This window comes from Neopsephotus bourkii, unplaced genomic scaffold (assembly GCF_033783945.1).
Source record: "Neopsephotus bourkii isolate Nb327-2 ecotype Australia unplaced genomic scaffold, CSIRO-AGI_Nbou_v1 NB_168, whole genome shotgun sequence".
NCBI lineage: Eukaryota > Metazoa > Chordata > Aves > Psittaciformes > Psittacidae > Neopsephotus > Neopsephotus bourkii.
Genome location: NW_026900684.1, coordinates 5888633 through 5909748, shown reverse-complemented (window position 1 = coordinate 5909748; position 21116 = coordinate 5888633). Strand labels below are relative to the sequence as shown.

Genomic DNA, 21116 nt, shown 5'->3' with positions numbered 1-21116 from the left:
GCATCCCCAGCAAGTGCTGGTTTACGTACAAGTAAAGACTGAGTTTTGTCTCTGTCAGGTATATTAGGGTAGCAGTACTTCCATCTTCAACTGATATCAGCTGCCTGTTCCGCACGAAAGTTCATCCTGCCATGGAAACCATTTTACTCAACGAGATATTCAGAGTAGCCATTTCCCAAGTCACACTGCTACAGAAGACACTGAGAGTAGATGTTTGTGCGGTCAGTCGAAGTCGTCGGGAAGAATGCTTGGTATGCAGCTTTATTTCTGCCTTTGTTTCTTTACATGCATTTGTTTATAGTGTCCCCTCTTATTCTGATGGTCAAGGCTGCTAAAGTTCCACAGTGCATGGAGATAAACTCTGAAGCAAAATTTGGTTGTTGCTATAGTACTTAAAATACTGCCTTTCTCTAAAATTCCTGATACAGAATTCTGGGTGGAAGATTTTGGAGGTGTTTTGATAGTTCTAACACTGCAGGATACAAAGGTGAAATAAAAAAAAACACCTCAGCCCTTTAATTACAGATCGATACCATCTCAGATATTTGTACATAAAATATCCCATAAACTTAATTGCAACATTACTCTTAACGCTAGATTTTAAAGTTGAAAAAGAGCCACAGTATGTCCAAAAAAAAAAGCAAACCCTCATTATCACAACTTGTCAGAAAGAACAAACTCAAACTGCACTTGCACATTGTTGTAAATTATATGATGTCCACTTTTTTAGTTTTTATGATGTATAGAAATAATAAAAAAGTGTGTGAGATGCATAGATCAGCCTGTTGGGAACTGGCACTTCTAAAATACTGTTATTAATTGTGGTCATCAGCTACTTAGTGATGCTTCATTTACTTTCAGATTGCTTCTGTGTGGCCTCGTACAACTCAGCTGAGTTTTTTACCATGAGCCTGACTTAGTAACACAGGGAGATTTTTAGTCACAACACACTGAAGAGATGCAGAGCATGGTGGGGTACCTCAGTTCTGACTACACAGAACAGCCTCTCACTTCCAAAAATGTAGAAGTTAACTTAATTCCTGGGGAATCTATTGGCCTTTTCCAGCGTGTAAGAGATTTCCCTTTAAGTAAGGGAGGGTAGCAGAACAAATACACAACAGAATGCGGGCTACAGAGGTGAAGGAAAAAAACACCACCAATAACAAAAAAACGTGGAAGACATAAGGGTTAATCACAAGGTCAAACTAAAGAGTTCAGAGTACCACCCACCAAAGCAGAAAGCCCTGGGCAGCCCAACAAGAGTCTTGGCAAGAGCTGTGTATGCAGCCCAGCAGCTCTGAAGATGATTTGCTCTGCCAAGGAACAGAGAATTGTAATCTCCAAGGCACAGCCCAAACACAAGTACTTCATAAGTTTTCCCAGAGTGCCAACTCAGTGGATGTCAGCGCTTGTCTGAATGAAAGGGTTTCTTAATCTCTTTTACTGTCTTTTCATCTGCTTCCTCACTGGTCAGAGCAAACAAGGTCACCTGTTATTGTTTGCCGTATTGATGAATTTTGTGGTAGAACAACTGAAAAATTGACTGAAACTTGCTGCTCTGTGAGTTGATGCTCTGGGTTTCATTGACACAGTTTTTCATTATTGAATGCTGTAGAAAGCAGACATGTGCCTTACAGTGATACAGAGGGGTTTGTGCACAAAAGAAGGGGATGTTCTGCACACTGAAATGAAAGACGGCAGAACAGACAATATGAAGGACCGCTCTGCATACTTCAGTTTATTTTAACTAGAAGTGGAGGGCAATAGAAACTTTTACCATTAAAGAGGGAATGAGGATTCGTGTCAGATTGGTGCAGCCTGTTTTATGTGCCAAGTACTGCAGAATTTATTTTCAGCTGTTTTGCAGGAAATAAAACAAATGTAAACTGTTTTCTTCCACTTTCTCCTTTTGTGCAGGCTGAGACTCAGATCAGTCTGGCAGATTTATCATTTTCTGATGGCACTTGTACTCTGTGGTACAACCTATTGCCGTGCAAGCAAATTCCTGGTAAAAAACCCAGGGAACAAAATGAAGAATCCATGTCTCTGTTAAGCAAGCAGTCCTTGGACTCATTGGACTTGGTGAGCAATGTGTTGGGAAAGGGAGATGTGACATTAAAAGGGGGCAGGAGCATATTTGATTGCATTATCGTTTTACAAACAGTCTATTTTTGATTGAGATTTAGTCAATATAAAAACAGTCAGTTTACATGCTGCATGCTGACACTTAAGTACCCACATGCTTGTGATCCAAGTCATGTGTTTGCTGGTGTCAGGGAGCAACAGAGTAATGCAGCTCTTGCAAGGACTGTCAGATTTTTTTACTTACTTTATGTATCACATGATTCTGGTTTCATCTTTTTTGTTTGTGAGCAGGATGCTGTGTCAGCTCTGCTGGAGAGGACATCTGCTGAGCTGGAAGCAGTAGAACAAGAGCTGGCTGAAGATGATGAGGAGGAGGAAGAAAAGGAGCAAAGGGGCTCTGAAGAATACTGGTAAAGCCACCTTTCCTCCCTCACTGTTCATGCCTGAATAGACAAATGAAAGGGCTGTACTATCGGAGGAGATCATAGACTCATAGAATGGTTTGGGTTGGAAGGGACCTTTAAAGATTGTCTAGTACAACCCCCCCTGCCATGGGCAGGGACATCTTCCACCAGACCAAGTTTCTCAAAGCCCCATGCAACCTGGCCTTGAACACTGCCAGGGATGGGGCAGCCACAGCTTCTCTGGGCAACCTGTGCCAGTGTCTCACCACCAGTCTTGTTCTGTTGTGTGGCCAGTTCATTCACCTTCTCTCAGGTTTACTGTATCTTGGCTGCTCTGACAACTCCTAGTGCTGATGCTTCTCCATTCCATGTAGGAATTCCATTCCATTCTATTCTATTCCATTCCATTCAATTCCTGTGAAGCCACCCAGGGAGTCTAAGCCACTAGAATGTCTTATATCAAATACTAGTTTCATCAGTGTTAATAAGCAACTAAGGTTTGAAACAAGGGCTGCTAACAGAGTCAATGTGTATGTGCTTTCGCTGATGGTCTTGTTTTTGAAGACCATGTGAGCTTTCCAAAGAAACAGATTTCTTTCTAAATTGCTGTGTTGAGTTCCTGTGCAATTTCTCAGCTGCAGTGTAGAAATAAACATGCTTTATTACAGGGGAAAGAGAGACTTGCACATTTGTTTTATGAATTTATTGCAATGGGAGTCCTTCAGAGGTATCAATGTAACAGCCATTGAATGTAGTGCAGTGTTGTCATAATGATCTCGAAGGTGAACTGTAGTAGAGCTTGCTGGGGTTTACTGGAGCATATAATGAAATGTGCCTTTTAGGTGAACTTAATGGAAGCATTTGGGTGATACTTTTGTTTTCCCTGTCAGGAGAATATGTACATTATATATGTGTGAAGGCCTAGGCCTTCTCATTTATTTCTCTGGTGGGCTTTTTAAGTTTGAGAGTAAGCCTGGGCTACTTCTGTCCATACAGGTTAGAAATGCTTGCAGAAGCCTCTCGTGAAATCGTGGATGAGGAGGAAGATGGCATTAAGCTGGCAGTAGAAGGCAACTATACTGATGGCATGGGGTTACTCACTAATGCACCAGAAACGAATGAAGACAAGGACAGAGAGAACAGTGATGAGGCCCATGAAAGCCAGCAAGCTGCTGCAACACTAACACTGGTGAATATCTTAAAATACGCATTTCTACGGTAGCTTGCTGTGTCTGGAGATCTGTTTCTGAGCAGTTAATGTAGAAGTCTGATGCATCTGAGCATTTACAGTTAGATGTAGCCTTTGCTGTAGCACTTGTCAGTATATACTTTGAATGAAATCAGTGTGGTCACATCTGTCTGAGCTATGAAGAGGACATTTAACAGACATGCTAGGCTGGACTTCAAAGCCAATTAACTAAAAAAGTGTATGTTTTTTGTTGCATAGGGAGTATTCCAAATACACATGTAGTTCAGTAGCTGCAGCTTGTGCATATCTAAACTATTTCTGCACGTCTGTTTCATTGTTTCCTTTTTTGCTTTTCTGATTCATCTGATAAATGGGGAAAGGCAGAGCAGGGGTCAGGATCTCTAAGCCAGCGAGGATGATGGGATTCCCTGACTTCTTCCCCTTATTTTAGAGTGTGAAATAAAAAAAACTGGCTTAGCAGACAAGAGGAGGAAAGATTAATGAACAGAAAATTCCAAAATGTGTTAAACTGTAGACTATTGAACTACCCACATGCTGCATATACCAAGAACATGCAATGAGACTTTCTTAACTGTTCACTTTAAATTATATTCCACCTTTCTGAAAGTACTTCTACTAAATTTTTAGTAAACATATCCCTAGCATGGTGGCTCATACTGTAGAAATAAAAATTTTAGAACAACTTTGTGCATCTTAATGGTTGCATATGTTAAACCCACAGGTTCTGTAAAATAGCAAAGGTAAAAACGTAAAGAATGACATCTTGTTCCTTCAGGTTTGTGACAATACATAAGTTCAGCACCTCAATGGACTTGCTGGAAACGGTAATTAACTTCCAATTAATGTGTCAAGATGCCAAATGAGCTATGGCCATGGTACAAAGGGACTGACAGTCTGCTGGGTAGCAAGCAAATATAGATCAAAGCCCTGAATCGGCAAGGGGTAGACATCAAGGACAACATCTGAAGGTTAGGCACACACACAAGTGTATTGCTAAGCCCAGGCTGGACAGACCCAGATAGTGAGTGAACGTCATAGTGGGCCTCATTTTAAACCCAGCCACAGCACAGGTCTTCATGTGCCAGATCCCCTCAGGGTGGCATTTGTGTTATTTGGGTCATTGTATTTATCACCTGCACGTTGAAAACCATGAACCTCATTAAATTACCCAAGCTGAAGAAAATGCCCCAGCACACGTCAGTGACAGTCGATGTGCCAGCTGCTCCAGTGCTTGTTCTGTCCTGGCTGTCAAGAGGAATGCTGCTTGTAAGTAAGCGCGAGCTGTGCTACCTGCAGGGATGTGGCCACCTGAGGCTCTCTGTGGCATGTTTTGTAGGCAGCAGGCCGTTCTGGGGGACAGCAACTAGCAGTGTCTTTTCCCTGGGTTCACAGGGCTGGCACAGGTCTGCAGATCACAGTAAAGCAGCCCTGCTGCTGGGGCCTGGGGACATTTGACAGTATGTCTGAAAGAAGCTGGGCAATGTAACTTTACCAGCTGCCCCTTTCAGTGTGCAGAGGCACCATCTCTGTCATGGCAGAACCCTGCTGTTCTGCAAATGCAGGACAAAATAAATACATAATAATAATAATGATGATGATGATGTCCGCAAATAGCGAAGCAAAATACTTGTTGCACCATGGTTGCATCAGACCATCTACAGGGCAGCACAGGCCTTTCTGCAAAAGCTTTGGTTTTACTGGATACAAAGAGCACCTTCCAAGACTCTCTGCCACACTGTTAAGTTTGGGAATATTGTGTTTCTTATCATAGCTTCTCTGAATGTGCAAGATGATTTCTGCTGATGGCCTTTTTCCATCCACTGCAAGGTAACAAGGATGCTTGTAAAATCCAAAGGCAAAAATCTATGTGGTGGCATGTGTCTGTATATAGTAGTTCTTATAAACTAAATTCCTTTTCATAGGTTGATAAAGAGACTAACACTGAGGAATCTGTTAACGAGAACACAACAGTCCGACCCAAGGACAGAGCCAGCTGGAGCACAAGACAGCATCCCTTTGTCAGGAACAGCATGATAGTGCGCTCACAAACCTTCTCTCCAGGCGAGCGGAACCAATACATCTGTAGGGTAAGGGGAAAAACACTTGGGATGAGGAGCTATTAACTGAAGAGTCATTTAACTTCTCGGGAATGATGCATTAATGACAGTGAGTCATGTACCAATTTTCCCTGCAAGAGGCAAAGCCTGTGCTTTCTCTAGATTCTTTCTTTCCCTAACTGACCTGATGCATACTAGAATTGACTTTCATCAGTTGCATACTCTTGCAGAACAACTTTACTAGGGCAAAACCACATTTATTGGAGAGAAGTAACACAGATGCCTGTGCTGGCTATCTGCAAAGACTGTGTTTCCCTGTGCATCAGCAGCTACAGCTCTCTTACAGGAAAATAATTTGTTAAAACACAGAATAGAGTTCACTGTAAACTGCCATTGCATTACCATATTTTAATAACCATTTAAGGGTAACAGTGTGGAAAGAGCTCAGTCATCAATTTAAATCTTGCTTTGTATCTCAACTGGTTTTAAACCTGGGCAGCCCAAATCCTGCTCTAATTATGTCTTTGAAAGGTGTGTGAGCGCTGCCTAGGGGCGAGTTTTAAATGTGGCTTCAAAAGCAAAGTTTTCCAGTCTCTGGATCTCTGGTAGCATGGAAAAAGATTAAATTGTCAGCCTTGTTGCTGCTAAACTAACTGTGAAAATCATGTGTTTAAAGATTTAAGCATGGATTCCCAGCTCTATAGATTTTAATTACAGACACCCTAGAAAAGGCAGTTTAATTTGATCTACAGTTTCTGCAGGTTACTTACACAAGTATAACTCTTTGAAAATACTTAAGCTTTAATTCTTTTCCAGCTCAGTTAGAGGTGGTTGCCTTAATCATTTGTGAATATTAAAGTTGATTGCTTCTCTGTGATTCATACTGGTCTAAAAAGTAGAGTAAAATGTGTGGTCAGTACTTACACACTTACATAACTATTCCACATACCCTCCAGAACGAAGCACTGCAGATCGTTTAATAACAGTCTTTACATAATTTGGGTAGGTTACTGGCTGAATTCAGAACATAGCCTTCATCTTCATCTCCATACACTGGAAATTGGTTGTCCTGATCGTGTAAACCCTGGACATTTTTGCATTTGGAAAAGTACTGGAGTTTTGTAGCTTTGAACATTGTTGCCAGAAGCCAGGGTCTGAAAAACATACCTTAAGTAAAACATTCTCTTCTCATTGTGTACAGTATTGCCTGGAAGCAGAACACTCTAGGGGAAGTACATGTTTACAGATGAATCTTTTCCAGTTTCAGAAATACCTGTAGTCCACTGCTGGGGCTCAAGAGTGGCACTGTAGCTGCACCCAAGTCCACAGGGAGGGCCGATTATCATGGGTTTTCCCAGTCCTAGTCCCCAGCTTGTACCACAGGCATACCCAGCCTTGCTTGCTTGGTGGTGCTGTCCTAGATGAAAGTGCCTCTTGGATACGATCTGGCTGCCAGCTGCTCTTTTCAGAAGAGGTTGCCTAGCTATAAGAAAGCACCTACTCTCATACGATGTTACAGAAAACACAGATTTTTGAGCCCTGAAGGATGGACTCAAAGTCTGTTGGTGCCTTTGAAAATGACCCTTTAGAAGTATTTAAAGAATATCAGTGATGACAGCACCTGTGTGTATCCATGGGTGAGCTTCCAGTAGCGGCTCCATGGTGAAAAGACAGATTTGTCTCTTGAGAGGTGTATCCATGTTGCCAGAGGTTGTCTTTCTCACCCCCAACTCCCAGTCAGTCCAGTGTAAGCATGTTTAGGGCTCTGGCTTTGGTTATTGAAGTGTTACCAGAATGATTCCTTTTGTCTGCCCTGTTCTGAAGAGGTGAAATAAATACCTTGCAGATAGATGCTTCTGTTTTCTGTGAAGGTTACCACCATGCGTTTTGATGCATCTAAAAATCAGTCTGCATCGATGTATGTGGAACTAATGCTATAATGAAGAAGCTACTGCTGAGCTGTGGTGCATATTTTTGAGAAGCAGGACGTACTTCTGAGGGAAGCTGTAGGCACCCGTAAACTTGTTACTACTACTACTACTAATACAAAAGTACAGTTGTTTGGACAGATGCATGTCTATAGTAATTTACCTTCACTGCGGTAGGTTTGTTAAAAGCCTGCCCCAGGTAAATGAAATCCATAGTGTATATAATCTGCAGCCAGACAGTGAGTTGGCAGTACTTAATAACCACAGTTGTCTTCCTTGCATTCCCAAAGCGTCTGCTTACTCTTCATCCAGTAATATCAACGGTTGTCTTGGTTTAGGAAGAGAATTTTAAAGGAGATGCTTATTCTAGTTGAAAAATTTTTACTTTATACTAAGAATGACCTACATGTATATCAGCATTAAGGTTTTCTGATGATCTATATCAATACAGCTGTATATGTATGTGAATGTGCTTCATATCTCTGTTATGTACATTTTGACAGCTGAATCGAAGTGACAGTGACAGCTCAACACTAGCCAAAAAATCTCTCTTTGTGAGAAATGCCACAGAACGGCGGAGCCTAAGAGTTAAACGGGTATGTGCTATGTTACCTGGGCATGGTTTAAAACAAAGTATGGGGAGAGAAGGAATAACACATCTTGAAATAAAGCATATTGTTTATTTCAGCAAAAGTGATGCAAGTACTACATGTGGTCGTGTAGTTCCTGGTTGAAATCTCACCACAGTTGTCTCAGTGCTATGTCTTCCCCCATGAACCAAGCTGACGTTCTAGCTGTGGCTGAAGCCAGCAGCCAGACACTGGTGCTCAGCATCATGGCATTTACTGGTGAACTTTAGCTTGTTGCTGTCAGAGGAATGTGGTTTAAGGAGCTCAGCTACTTCAAAGTGACCTAAGGTGGTGGCTTATGCTACCAAAAGTCAACACCAGCAAAATGTACCTTGAGCAAATTTTGGTCAAAGTTTCAAGGATTCAGGTGCCCTTTTAAAGAGGATTTACTATTCTCCAAGACTGAGCAGCAAAATGATTGAAGGACAAGAGAGCAAGGTTGTATTTCTCTTGCATGGAGTTCTTTCTTGATAAGTTGAGAGCTCTATTTTAATCTTGATTATAACTAAAAAAACACTTCAGAGAAGGTTTTTACCAGATAGCAGGATTACATTTGGCATAAAGAAAGAAATACTGAATAGTCTGGGATGGCTTCTCATGTGAAAAGTCACTGTCGAAGGATAGCAAGTAATGTGAAATATGCTAAAGAAATGCATTTTTACAGTGTTTGTAACAGTATGTGTTTGCTTAGGCACTGAAAAAGGAAATACTCATAAAAATAAATAGAGAGGTTGAAATCTCTGGGGAAGTCTGCATAGTGCTGTCCTGGGGAGCAGAATGGGTTTTTGGTTTTAACTTGTAAATATATCGTTGTACATCTGGTTGGAGAAACTTTTGCATTCATTTTTAGCTAGTGCCTGACGAAAAATTGCAGAATAGATGAATTTTTGGACTTGCATCTCATCATAGCAGCTTTCTGCTAAAGAAAAACAAAAACATTTGAGCTTTTCTGACAGTATCATGTCAAAGCCTACATCAGCCTCTCTAGATAATAACTTTTATTGTTCTGTCTCCCAGCTGATTCAGCCTGTTTGCCAACCAATCATGCGAAGAGCTACACAAGAGTGCCCTGTACGCACTTCCCTTGACTTGGAGCTGGACCTCCAGGCATCACGCACGAGGCAGAATCGACTGAATGATGAGCTTCAGGCCTTGCGGGATCTTAAACAAAAGCTTGAGGAAATGAAAGGCAGAGGAGAGACAGATCTTCCCCTGTGTGTGCTAGAGGATGAACGATTCCAGAAACTCTTGAAACAGGCTGAAAAACAGGTATGAGCAGCATACAGATATTGTGTGAGTGAATGCACATAGGCCCCTGCCTTTTCTGTAAATTTGTTAAAGAATTTGGCTTATAGTGTTAAAGATGTTTTTACAGAAGCTCACAATTGACTAAATACACTTCTGAATTGCATAGTGTAAACTATTTCTTTATTGGTCAATACTACAGTATTTAAACCTAGAATCTGACGTACTAGTTTTCTAGTACTCTGTAAATACTTTGGCAATGCAGCGTAGAAACTCTTATTATTTGGAGTAATAGCAGTGGTGTAGTAAACCAGCATTTACTTAAAAGTGAATTTAAAATTCTCATGTGCCAGCTGTACTTCTGCAGACAAATGGTTTTTGTCCTTCAGAATCAGGTGATTTGCAGCCTGCACAGAAATTGAGAGAGGCAATGACTATTAGCTATAGTAGTAGGGGTATGTGGGAAAGGCAGTACTTCCACTGTGGCTTATTTCCTTATGCAGGACATACTTGTTCTAGTTTTGGCAGAGGAAAGCCAAATTCTATTCCCTATATGATGGTCTCTAAAACAGTACAAGTATATATGCACTTTCTCTAAACGCTGTAAGGTAGTTGCATGCCCTTATGGATAAAAGACAACAAACAAGATAGAACAAGTGAGAGGCAACAGTGACAAGTTGGAACATGGAAAATTCCAACAAGATGTATTAAAAAGTGGGAAGGTTGTTTGTTGGTTTAAAATTGCGAAGGTGATCATACACTGGAATATGGGCCTAGTAGGAGAGGCAAAAAAGGTTGGACAAAAGCATTGTTTTATGATGTAAATATATGTAACTTAAACACTGTTCAGTTCTGGATAATAAGTTCAAACTGGATAATAAGGCTACAGGGGGTTGACAAGAATGGTCAGAGGAGGAAACAGCTTCTCTGTTAGGAGTGGCTAAGTAGCTACAACTGAAGTCTATAAAATAATGGGTGAGGTGGAGGAAAGCACTTAATCATTGTCCTTTATAATACAGGAAGTAGGGAATTGAAGAGGTTGCAGGTTAAAGGAAAGCAACCATAGCACAACATTTAGAAACTGTAAAAATGCTTTCCATGGAACATTGAGGGCTGCAAGTTTGTAGAGGTTTGAAAAGCAGTTTGATAAATTCATGGAGGAAATATCCATCAGAGGTCATTAACCATGATGATATCACCTACTTCAAGAAGTCTGACTGTCTGATAGCTTAGGAAACAGAACCTTTTCCTAATATGTTCTCCCAGCTCTATGCTTATGCCCTGTTCTGTTCTCTCTGTCTTCTTGTCTCTCTTTCCTTGGCATCTGCTGTTGGCTATAGCTAGTGGAGTTCTCAAATGGCTGTAAAGTACTAGCAGAGTTTAGGTTGAGCATTAAGAGAGAAACCCGTGGGCAAAATGGGATAAGACAGTGCAACATTTAAACATCACACAATATTAATCTGGGTTTTGACAGTGTGAATTCATTACATTAAATTGATCTTTCTAAGTTGCAGCTCATAAAAATAGTAGTAGCTTTATATAAACGGATGGCTAAATTTTAGAAATTCATAGTTCATATCTAATGCTGGGTGCAGGATAGAAATGGTAATTTCTAATTGCTTATTTAATACTGTTCCCACTCTAAAGCTATTCCCCCTAGAACAGAGTATGCCTTTGCAACATTTAATATTATAAATCCTTTGGATTTGTGCTTTCTTATTTCAGCTGGCTCTTTCAAGGCAGCAGACAGGTTTCTCATATTTTATACCTCTTGTGTCAGTCAGTGATCAGCACCATGACACACACTGCGATAAGGAATAAGGGTAATAATGTATGCTCCTAAAATACATGCAGGCTGCAGCATAGCATTCAAGTCCTTCTTAGAAGTCAGAACAAGGATCATGGCCACTCCACCGCTTCGAAGAGCACTTGCAAAGTTTCTGGAAATATTTCTACCATTAAAATTGCTGCAGCTTTCCCCTGTGGAGCAAAACAACCCTGAGAATACTGTACTCTGCTGTCAGTTTCCTCTTGGGTTAGTGAAACACAGCAGCCTAGGGAACATTGTCATAGATTATTTTTTAGATCCTGCAGGTATTATAATGGTGCAGACTAATGCAGCAGCTGGAAGTGCCAGAGAAATTGAGTCTCAAGTGAAAAATGAAACCGCAGATGCAGGGGATGTTGAAAATCAGTGGCTGCCTGCTAGCATGTAGTTACTCTGCTTGAAGCCAAATACACAGACTCCATACCTTCCTACCACACCTTCCTAAGTACAAGTATGTAAAGCTCACCAGTGCCTGCAGATCAGAAAACAGTAGGTAATTCTATGCACCAGAAGCATTTTCTCTTGTTTAGATTGCATTTTTGTGAGAAATCACACAGTATTTCAAAGTTTGAGTCTTAAATCCTCATAAAAGTAAGTTTTCAGACACCTAGTGTCCTGTGAAGGACTTCCTCCGTGTATGCCCAAAACAGATTCCTGTAACTATCTGTAAATGTCTTAATTTCTTTTCAGTGTATCTGTGTAGAGGTGGTCTGCAATTAAGTCATTAATACCACAGATATGTTCTTGTTCCAGTGTTTTGGTGTTCAGCACAGTTAGCAGTTTTTCTTTAGACTCACTTTCTTCTATACAAAAACCATTGAAGAATAAGACAGGAATTAGCATTTCATCTTATTTCACCTAAGTAATTGTGATAGTGGTTCTTCTTTGTTATCCCAGTCTTAGGAATCTCTGCATCTGCACTTAGCTTACCTGGCACTTATTTTTGGCACTTGTTAAATGTATGGCCAATGTATTAGTCTGCTTTTCTGTGTTTCATATAGATGGAGGATTCACTGTCTTTATAAATCACCCAAGAAAGATGGTGTAAATGTAAAATTAGTCATGTACATGCCTTCATATATTCATGCTCTTGGAGACACTGGGTGAAATCAAAGTTTCTCTGAGACCATCCTGAAAAACTAAAAGGATTAAAAACCCCCCATGGTTACAGAGTATGAAAACAAGAGAAGTCATCTGTGCTGTTAACCTGAAATGCAGTAGTCACAAGATTCTCATGTATAGTTAAGGAAAATATAAAAGATTTTGAAATATTGTATGTTTAGTGCTTTGATGATAAATGTTAACTAGGGGAGCTGATAAAACATATGGCCACTGACATATGTAAAATTAAGACAGTAACAGTTGTCATTGCAAATTTATGTTCACTAACAAGGAAAACAATATTTATAGGTTAACTTCATTTTAAAATCATACATATTTTGGAGTCAGGGGCTGAAGAAGTTAACAGCAGTACAAACTGACTGGAGTTTGAGGGAGTTTTTGAAAGGGTGGTGCTCTTTCATGTAAAACCCTTTCATATAGAACACTGGAGTGCGTTTCAACAGACAGAGGATACCACAGTCCTGCTGTGAATGGATTTCTATAGCTGCCCAGTATGGAACTGATAGTACGGACTAACTTTTTTGAATTAGTTGGTTTTGTTGTTTGGGAGTCTACTGGGTTGAATTCAGAACTAGAGACATGAACTCCTAAGTTACAAACCAACTCTGAAGATCACTGGTTTTGGCTTGGGTGTGTGTTTTAATTTGAGGTAACAGAACAGCATCTTCAAGTCTGAGTGCCTGAAGTTAAGCATAAAAAATACCACCTCTAAAGAACTTTTAAAATTGTTTAGAACATGAACTGCTTCTATTAAAGTCTGATGGCTGGCAAAATTCAAAATACAGTACATGACTTCAGGGACTGTCAGACAAATGTCGAGAAATGAAGCTAAGCGCGCACACAAGGTGGCATTGCCCGTGCCATGCACCCTACACACCATGGGGGTGACATTGCGGTGTTCCGGGACTCACCTGCATATGAACAGTGACCATTTATCTAATAAATCCAGGTGACTGTCCACCTGAAAAGAGCTGTTCTTCAAATTGTTGGGCATTCAGAAACACTTGATAAAGCCTTTTAACAAACAAAACACAGCTCTTGATAAGTGTGCTTCCAAAACAGTGGATGGTACAGCTGCGATTATCCTGTTGATGCAGCAGTGTGTGGTAGAGATGTAGAATAGCACCAGCCATACCGAGGTGCAGAAATACTGTAGTTTACTGGCAGCAACGTATCTGCTCAACAACGCTCATGTCAAGAAAGATCCGTTATCTGTTGTCATCAGTGGTGTTTGGTTCACCTGCCTTGGCTTTTACAACCTCTCCAGTGCAAATGAAAGAAGTGTCCCATACAAAAGTGTTGTGTCATGAATGAAAGCACAAACGTTTATGAATATTAACTTCGCTAACAAGGTCAGTAAAACTTAAAAATTCATTTTGAGAGCACATCTTCTCTGGTTTTTGTCTGTAATTTTAGAGTAGGTATAGGCAACTTTCCTAAGAGCTTTCATTAGGAAATAAAAGTGCATTACATGGGGAAAGAATGACTGTCTCCTAGTTATAAAGATACTTGGATAGACAGCATCTGCTCATACAAATTTAGGTATTGTCTAACTGTGGCCCTAAGACAAATCTCATCAAAATCTACAATACCCTAGTAGCCGCCTGTGATGACGTGGGATTTGCTCTATTTATTTGAATTTTTCTCTCTTTTTTTTTTTTTTTTAAAAGGAAAAGCTCTGTTATTTTGTGCCCATGGCTTGCTTTGTGATGCCAGTCTGTCTTTCTGACCCTTTGTATAGAGATTTTTCATAGAATCATTTAGGTTGGAAAAGACCTTTAAGATCAAATCTGAATGTAAACCTAACCCTGCCAAGTGTTTTGCTTGATGAAGAATAATTTGTCATTTCCTTGAAATGAGTAGTTGTTCATTATTAGCAAAATAGTTATTTTTCCTGTTTACAGGCTGAACAGTCAAAAGAAGAACAGAAACAAGGTTTAAGTGCCGAGAAATTGATGAGGAAAGCCTCTAAGGATGTATGCCGGTTACGGGAGCAGAGCCAGAAAGTGCCACTGCAGGTGCAGTCATTCAGGTAGGACCTGTTCTGCTTTTCACTCTCTTTTTAATGTAGTGAAGTAATACAGAGTATTTCCAAGCTTAAAGAGACATGCCTTGTAATGTTGGTCAAAAATCTACACAGCTTTGAATTGCAAGAAACATTATATGTTTTTAACATAGCTCTGAGTTGGAGTTTCAGAGGACTGGGCCTTGGTAACTCATGTGGCAGCAGTGGCAGTATTTAGCTGAGCTGTGGTGGTGAGGAAATGGAGTGAAAAGTTTCAGATCTCTGTGGGCAAGCACGTGTGCGACCATTGCCACAGCTCACCTCACCCACAGCAGATTCACAGTGGGCTCGAAGTCATGGGGTCTTTCCCAATGATGGCAGGTGCCTGAAGCAAATCACCCTGCAGGGAGAAGTAGAACAGTGTACATCTTATGATTAACCACTACTTGTGCCTTGCTCAAGACTTCTTATTCAAGAAAGATCTTGAGTCCCTCCTCTTTTGTGTTTCTCCCCTCCTTTTGGTTGTGGGAACAGCAACCAATTACATGAAGCAATATCAAGTTTTCTTGCTTAGCGTAAGCCACAGTTGAACACTTTCTATCTCGAACCTTAATTCTGGGTTGTACAGGTCCCCCTAGTTGGATTTGTTACACTGCTGTGGCCTCACAGCATACCCATGCAGAGGCATTTTTGAAGCTCTCAAGAAGAATAACTCTTCTGAGCTTTAACTTTTAAGCTCCAAATACTTATCATCTGTTTTCTAGGCTGCTGGCAGACAGGCTTTTGTAAACCTGTCATGCCTCAGTAATCTCTCGGTTCATAGGAGATAGAAATGGTAACAGCACAGGGAAGCAACTACAGAAAGGGTTGACAATTCTGCTTCCAAGTATTGCCCAGACCCAGTTATTTTATTATCATCTCCCCCCCCCCCAAGTCAGGATAAAATGTTTTATTTTGCCTTTTTGTCCACCCACTGCAATATCATCATAGGAAATCAGTGACTAGATCAGTATTTGAGCCTGATCACTGCAGTTACTAATGAAATATTGCTTTTTACATAAATCTGCCTAAGAAGGGAATTATGTCAGAATGCCACATTTGCTGTAAATAAAGTCACTCTGTATTTTCCTCACTGTATATTTTCCAAACCTATACTTTAAAGAACGATGCTGTAGCATTAGCAACTCTACAGCAGATGACACTGGAGTCATGCCATAAATAGTAAAATAATAACTTGTTTTCCTTTCTAATTTCAGGGAGAAGATAGCATACTTCACAAGAGCAAAGATCAGTATACCAGCCCTTCCAGCTGATGATGTATAATTATGCATTTTCATTGAAGTGTTTTTCCACTTGCTCATCTCTTTTCAGATGAACTTAGTAGTTCCAGTGACCTGCTTTGAAAGATCTTCCATTTTACATTCACTATTGATACATTTATTTGTAAGATGCAGTGAATTGAATTGTTGTATGCTTAAAAAATGGCAACCCCTTCCCCCCTCCCCCCCCCCCCGAACAACTGGAAAAACCAAAGTAGATTAATTTTGGTATACTGATGCTGATTTTGTACAGTTTGTATGTATTGCATGTGTTTTTATTTTGTAAAGATGGAACAGAGGAACAAAGGCAGTACTAAGCATGTATCCTGTTGAACTGCACTGTGTTGAGAAATATTACGTTCAACAGAAGATTGTTTATCTTTTCACTATTTTCATGTGAGCAGACTGTGAAGATGGCTGATTTGCCATGCAATATTTTTGTACAAGAGTGTGACTTTTATAGTATAAAGTTAACCACAAGCGTAAACTCCTTTCAAGAACATCAAGGCTGCCTCACAACAGCTGCTAATTAAATTCATCACTTGCATTGGAATCTTGTTTCTGAAAACAGTTTTTTGTGTTTTAATGTTTTGTAGGAAGAGATAAAGTTCAGTTTAGTTTTGTGAATGTACAGTACGTTAACCTGCACTAAAAGGTTTCTTGCATCTGCGGGAGAGTGAGAAAGGCAAGGCAGACAAGTAACCCTAAAAACTTATTATGAGACTACCAAAAGGGGCAGCTGCTTTCTGTACTGGAAGCTAACTCAAATTCACTATACCAACACTGGAATTAGAATAGTCATGTTCGCTGCACACTTAAAAACGAGAGTTCCTCTATCTTAATCTTTCGTCCTAGAGGCTTTCTTATTGCCAACTAGGAATACCTAAAAGTGTTTCTTAGGTTTACAAATATGAAGATTTTTCATTAAAGTATTTGTACCAGCAGAAAAACCTGTCACGTACTAACTCAGACATCAGAACTCTTGTTGGTAAGGTAAACCCTTCCTGAAAAGGAAGAGCTCCTCACTAGAAGTCTTCACATGTTTCGGTACAATAAATAGCATTTTATAGCTACACACTGACCCTGTATGCAGTTGAGGTCGCACGGGGTTTAATAAACAGATGTTGCAAGTTCTTCTTACATGAAGCAGCCTGCTAGGAAGAAGCATTGACTTGGATGCATTCTGTTAGAAGCACAGAACATTATATGTAGGCATTCAAAAAGCCCTGTCTTGGTAAAGCAGTTGAGGTCCTATTTTCTGTGGGTACTGTGTGAGGGGGCGGACACTGCAGAAAAAAGGAGTTCATTTTCTACTTACACTGTTGAATTCACTGGCTAAAGTTTTCTTCCCCAACAAGCCATGGACTTCATCTTTCAAAAAGGCTGTCATTACTTGGTAAGAAAATGGAAGCAAATACAACCACAACATGGTAGCCGCTGCCTTAAATTCAAAGTGACAATTCTGTGACAAGAGGTCTGTGCAACATCCAAGGGTTTTCTTGTGCACAAATAACATCAGATCGCTTAAATGTACAGCCAGACATGCCATTTGGGGCAAGAGGACTGACTGAACATCCTTTGTGAATGCCCCATTGGGGTTTTGTTTGTTGGGTTTGAGACAACATTAATGTGTGAAAGGTCAATTTAAAAAAAAACAAACAAATCTGGAATTATTTAATGTAGAGGTGAAATGAAGGTTGACAGTTTCAACTTCTCCATTTGATTATACGAGTTGTTTGTAGAATGATGTTTAGATGTGTACTTTATGATTTTTCTTTTATTTATTTACAGTCTTATTTATGTTCTGTTTAATATAGTTCAGTTCTGGCCATAAAAATATTTGACATTAAGGATAGTGTAAAAAATATTTAGAGCTGTCTCGAGCTGCCAGATGAGCTGTTTCTCCTCATGTGTTGGAATAGTAGGAAAAAAAAAAAAAGAAGTATTATCATCTGATTTGTAAGCATGAAGCGAGGTCAAAATTTAAGGAGTGCTGGCTTTAGCTTGCAAAACTCATTTTAAAATGAGAGACTTCTACATATTCATGCTCCTTGTTTTCCAGACTGGTAAAGTTGAACATATTTATAGGCAGCTTTTAACATTTCTGGAGTTTTGGGGGTTTTTTTAAACTAATTCGGATTATTCACACTTGAAACATTCAATAGAATAAGCTAAAATAATCCATACAGGTAAAGCTCCATCAGTTTAAAATTACAAATATTACTCTTGAAGTGGAATTTATTCTGCACAGCAGGGTATAACGAATGTAATTAGTTCTATTTCCAGGTACCAATGTCACTACAGTTGCCTGTATCAGAATCTAAACATCACTGGTACAAGAATATTTAGCCAAATAAGCAAAGTTTAGCACAAAATGTAATAGAACACAAATCAAATAATTAAGTTTGGGTTTTTTTACTATTGCTATGTTTATACTGTATTAAATATCAAATGCTCAGGACTGAACTAAGTATTTAATCAGGTTATATTCTGAATGTGTTTCTGTTCTAATTTTGTCTGTAAGAGTATGCAAGTACATCACACAGATTAACTTGTCTCTGCACTTTCCATGTGTTTCAGTGATTGGAAAATACATTTTTTTTAACAAAGTTCTTTTCCAGACCACTGTTTTATTTCATTCTTTTATTGCTGTTCTATGTCTCTCTCTGCTTTTTGTACAAACAGATGGCTGCTGCAGCTTTGTCAGTGTAAAAATCATTGCAATTTATAGAAAGTTGACATCAATCAATGCCAAGTCTTAGGATAAGTTAAACCAATTCATATGTTTGAAGCTAGCTCTTTACATTCAGTAAGTAAAAACTGCAGGAGCAATGGGCAAAGTCAACTCTCCACTGGATATCTCCTCATTATGATTGGGGAATACTGGATTTCCTTGGGGAGGGATTGTGCATGGATAGATTCAGTCTTTCTCTCTCTCTCGAGGATAGTATATTACATGACATTATACCTGAGAACATTTAGTTTATTGTGACTGATACAGGTCCAGGGAACTTCATCCAAGGTTGTCCTGTATCAGGTTTTTGTAATGCGTGTTGAACTGGCACTACAAACTTTCAGGACTTAAACTACTATTATGTTTTGTACAAAATACATTGTTTAAAGCGGCCCCAGTAGGAATTCTGCTATTTAAAATACAGCCAAGTCTCCATGCAGAGATTAAGAGATTAGGAATTTTATACTTATTTGTCCTAAAACATGAAGCAAGCAAGCAAAACCCCTACAAAACCAAAACGTGCAATTGATCAAATTTTGAGGAAACAGAGTGGTGACTTAGATCTCCATAGCTCATCAATTAGTGTAATTAAAATTGAAGGTAAGTAGTGATTAGAGGAACTACTTGGTAAGAGGCAATCCCTCCCCTCAGTCTCCTGAACAGTAACCTGTCAGGTCAGCAGACGTTTCTTGCTGTAATGCAAGAGTAAAATCTGAAAACCTGGTATCTACCCTTTTTAAAGGGTTCCACTTCCCAGATGTTGACGGGTTTCTTGCCTATCTGCCATGGCATCCTGCCCTGGTAGCTTATGGTCTGCTGAGCAGCAGATTGTGAAGAGGAGACCCCCCCAGATTTATAAAAACTAACCAAACTAATCACAGAATAGTACATCCCTTGTTTCCCATCTGGGCACAACCTCCGGGATGTCTGCATCCCAAAATTCCTGGGTTATGGTACAAGCAACCCAAGAAACAGATGAAGGCCAAAACTCCAACCACCCACAGAAATATTCCTTCAAGTCTTAACAGCTGTTTCTTTAGCTTCAGCTCTGTACCCTCCATCTTTAGGCAGGACAGACCAAGACTATAGATCACAAGGCTCAGAAAGTCCTAGTCCATATGTTGTACATACTAAAATCCTAAAAAACTGTAATTCTAGAGGCAAAACTAGGAAATAATTAAAATCTTCACACTGTGTTCCTCCTTTGGCTCGGACTGTATAGTTTTGCCATGGTCCAAAGCTCCAGTACATTTAAGTCTAAGTTGTGATTTTTCCAGTCTGCTAAACAGTTACAGGTACCAAGTAAAACCCATCCTAGTACAGACAGCAGCAATCCAGCTAGCTGTAGCCTGTGGACCAAGTTCCATTTTAGCCGCCACAGAAGTGCTGCACCATTTGCTTTTGCAGACACTCAGTTGTCATCCCAAACATAAGCAAAAGTTAAAACAATGCTTTAGAAAGCATGGAATACCCTTTCCCCTCCTGCTTCGTGTTGCCTGGTTCCAGTTGCAGTGTTTGGGGGACAGGGATGTAGTGTGGTAAACCAGTAGCTGAAGGGTGCAGCCACAGCTGGGCTTTCCTGGGGCTTCTTACTTTGTTTTGGGTTTTAGGTAAAGCATGTGTTTTGCTTTCTATCAACCTGCTAAATCATTAACAGCAGTTCTGCTAGATCTGGCATCTCACAGGTCATTTTTAGATGAAGTTTTAATACCATACTGATGCAGATGAAGCTATCTGCTTTGGAGCCAGTTAAGTATCAGTTGTTTAAACTCAGAAGGTTTCAGAACAACATGTTGCTATAAATGAATGGAGTTTAAGGAGCTTTGACAGGGTACCTCATGCTTTAATACCTGTACCAGAAGAAGTTAACATAAGGATTTTATAGAGCAGCATTTCTCAACCTATTTTGGGAGCCTGAAGTATGCAGGTGCCAGAAACACTCAGAATAACTTGCATGGGCAGCTTAATGTGCTAGACAGGGGAAACACAACTTGCTGGGTACGAAGCACCCACACGCTAACGCCCCATGCACAAAAAGACATCTGCAAAGCTTACTAGAATTTCAGAAACCTACAGTTTTCTGAGCACAACGATTTCCAAGTACACAGAAAGATCATTTGATGCAATGCATGTATTTAGACTGTTTAGGATGTGAAAACTCAAGTTTGTACAGCACTGCATTAGGCAAGTGAAAAACTGCAACAAGGAGTCAAGCGTTGAGGCTCATTTAATCAGTTACATACGAAAAGGAAGCACATTTTGGTTAAAAGCCAAGCTGTAAGGGAACATGCATATTCATTTTCAGGATTTTACAGTGCAGTTGAGAAAGCAAAGGCACCTTTTCTGCACAGGCTATGAAAACTTCAGCGTTCAGCTGTGAAACAAAGTTTTAAACAGTTCTGCATGTGAGAGAACAACACCACCTTCCAATACCGGTTAAGGAGAAAGCAGACATAAGTTTAGGAAATCGGCTAGGTAACAAAGAGTCCTTTGAATTTCTACTGGAACAAGCATCTGGCTTGCACTGGGCTTTGAAAAAGATAGGGCAGT

At 39.9% G+C, this 21116-nt stretch overlaps 1 protein-coding gene and 1 pseudogene across 5 annotated transcripts in view; one reads left to right on the top strand and one right to left on the bottom strand.

Annotated features, from left to right (window-relative positions):
• The window catches only part of WWC2 (WW and C2 domain containing 2), a 131241-nt gene that overhangs the window by 83463 nt on the left and 26662 nt on the right, over positions 1-21116 (top strand). For 3 of the 5 annotated variants that reach the window (XM_061372086.1, XM_061372114.1, XM_061372107.1), the window contains exons 15-23: positions 59-251; positions 1918-2082; positions 2377-2495; positions 3486-3678; positions 5622-5786; positions 8188-8280; positions 9331-9582; positions 14413-14540; positions 15770-16943. In XM_061372086.1, the coding sequence (XP_061228070.1) occupies positions 59-251; positions 1918-2082; positions 2377-2495; positions 3486-3678; positions 5622-5786; positions 8188-8280; positions 9331-9582; positions 14413-14540; positions 15770-15836 (1375 nt within the window). In that variant the 3' untranslated portion in view covers positions 15837-16943. Of the gene's footprint in view, positions 1-58; positions 252-1917; positions 2083-2376; positions 2496-3485; positions 3679-5621; positions 5787-8187; positions 8281-9330; positions 9583-14412; positions 14541-15769; positions 16944-21116 lie in introns of those variants that run through there. The other 2 variants (XR_009728288.1, XM_061372099.1) reach the window with 2 other exon arrangements.
• On the bottom strand, positions 19303-21021 carry LOC133221427 (claudin-22-like; annotated as a pseudogene).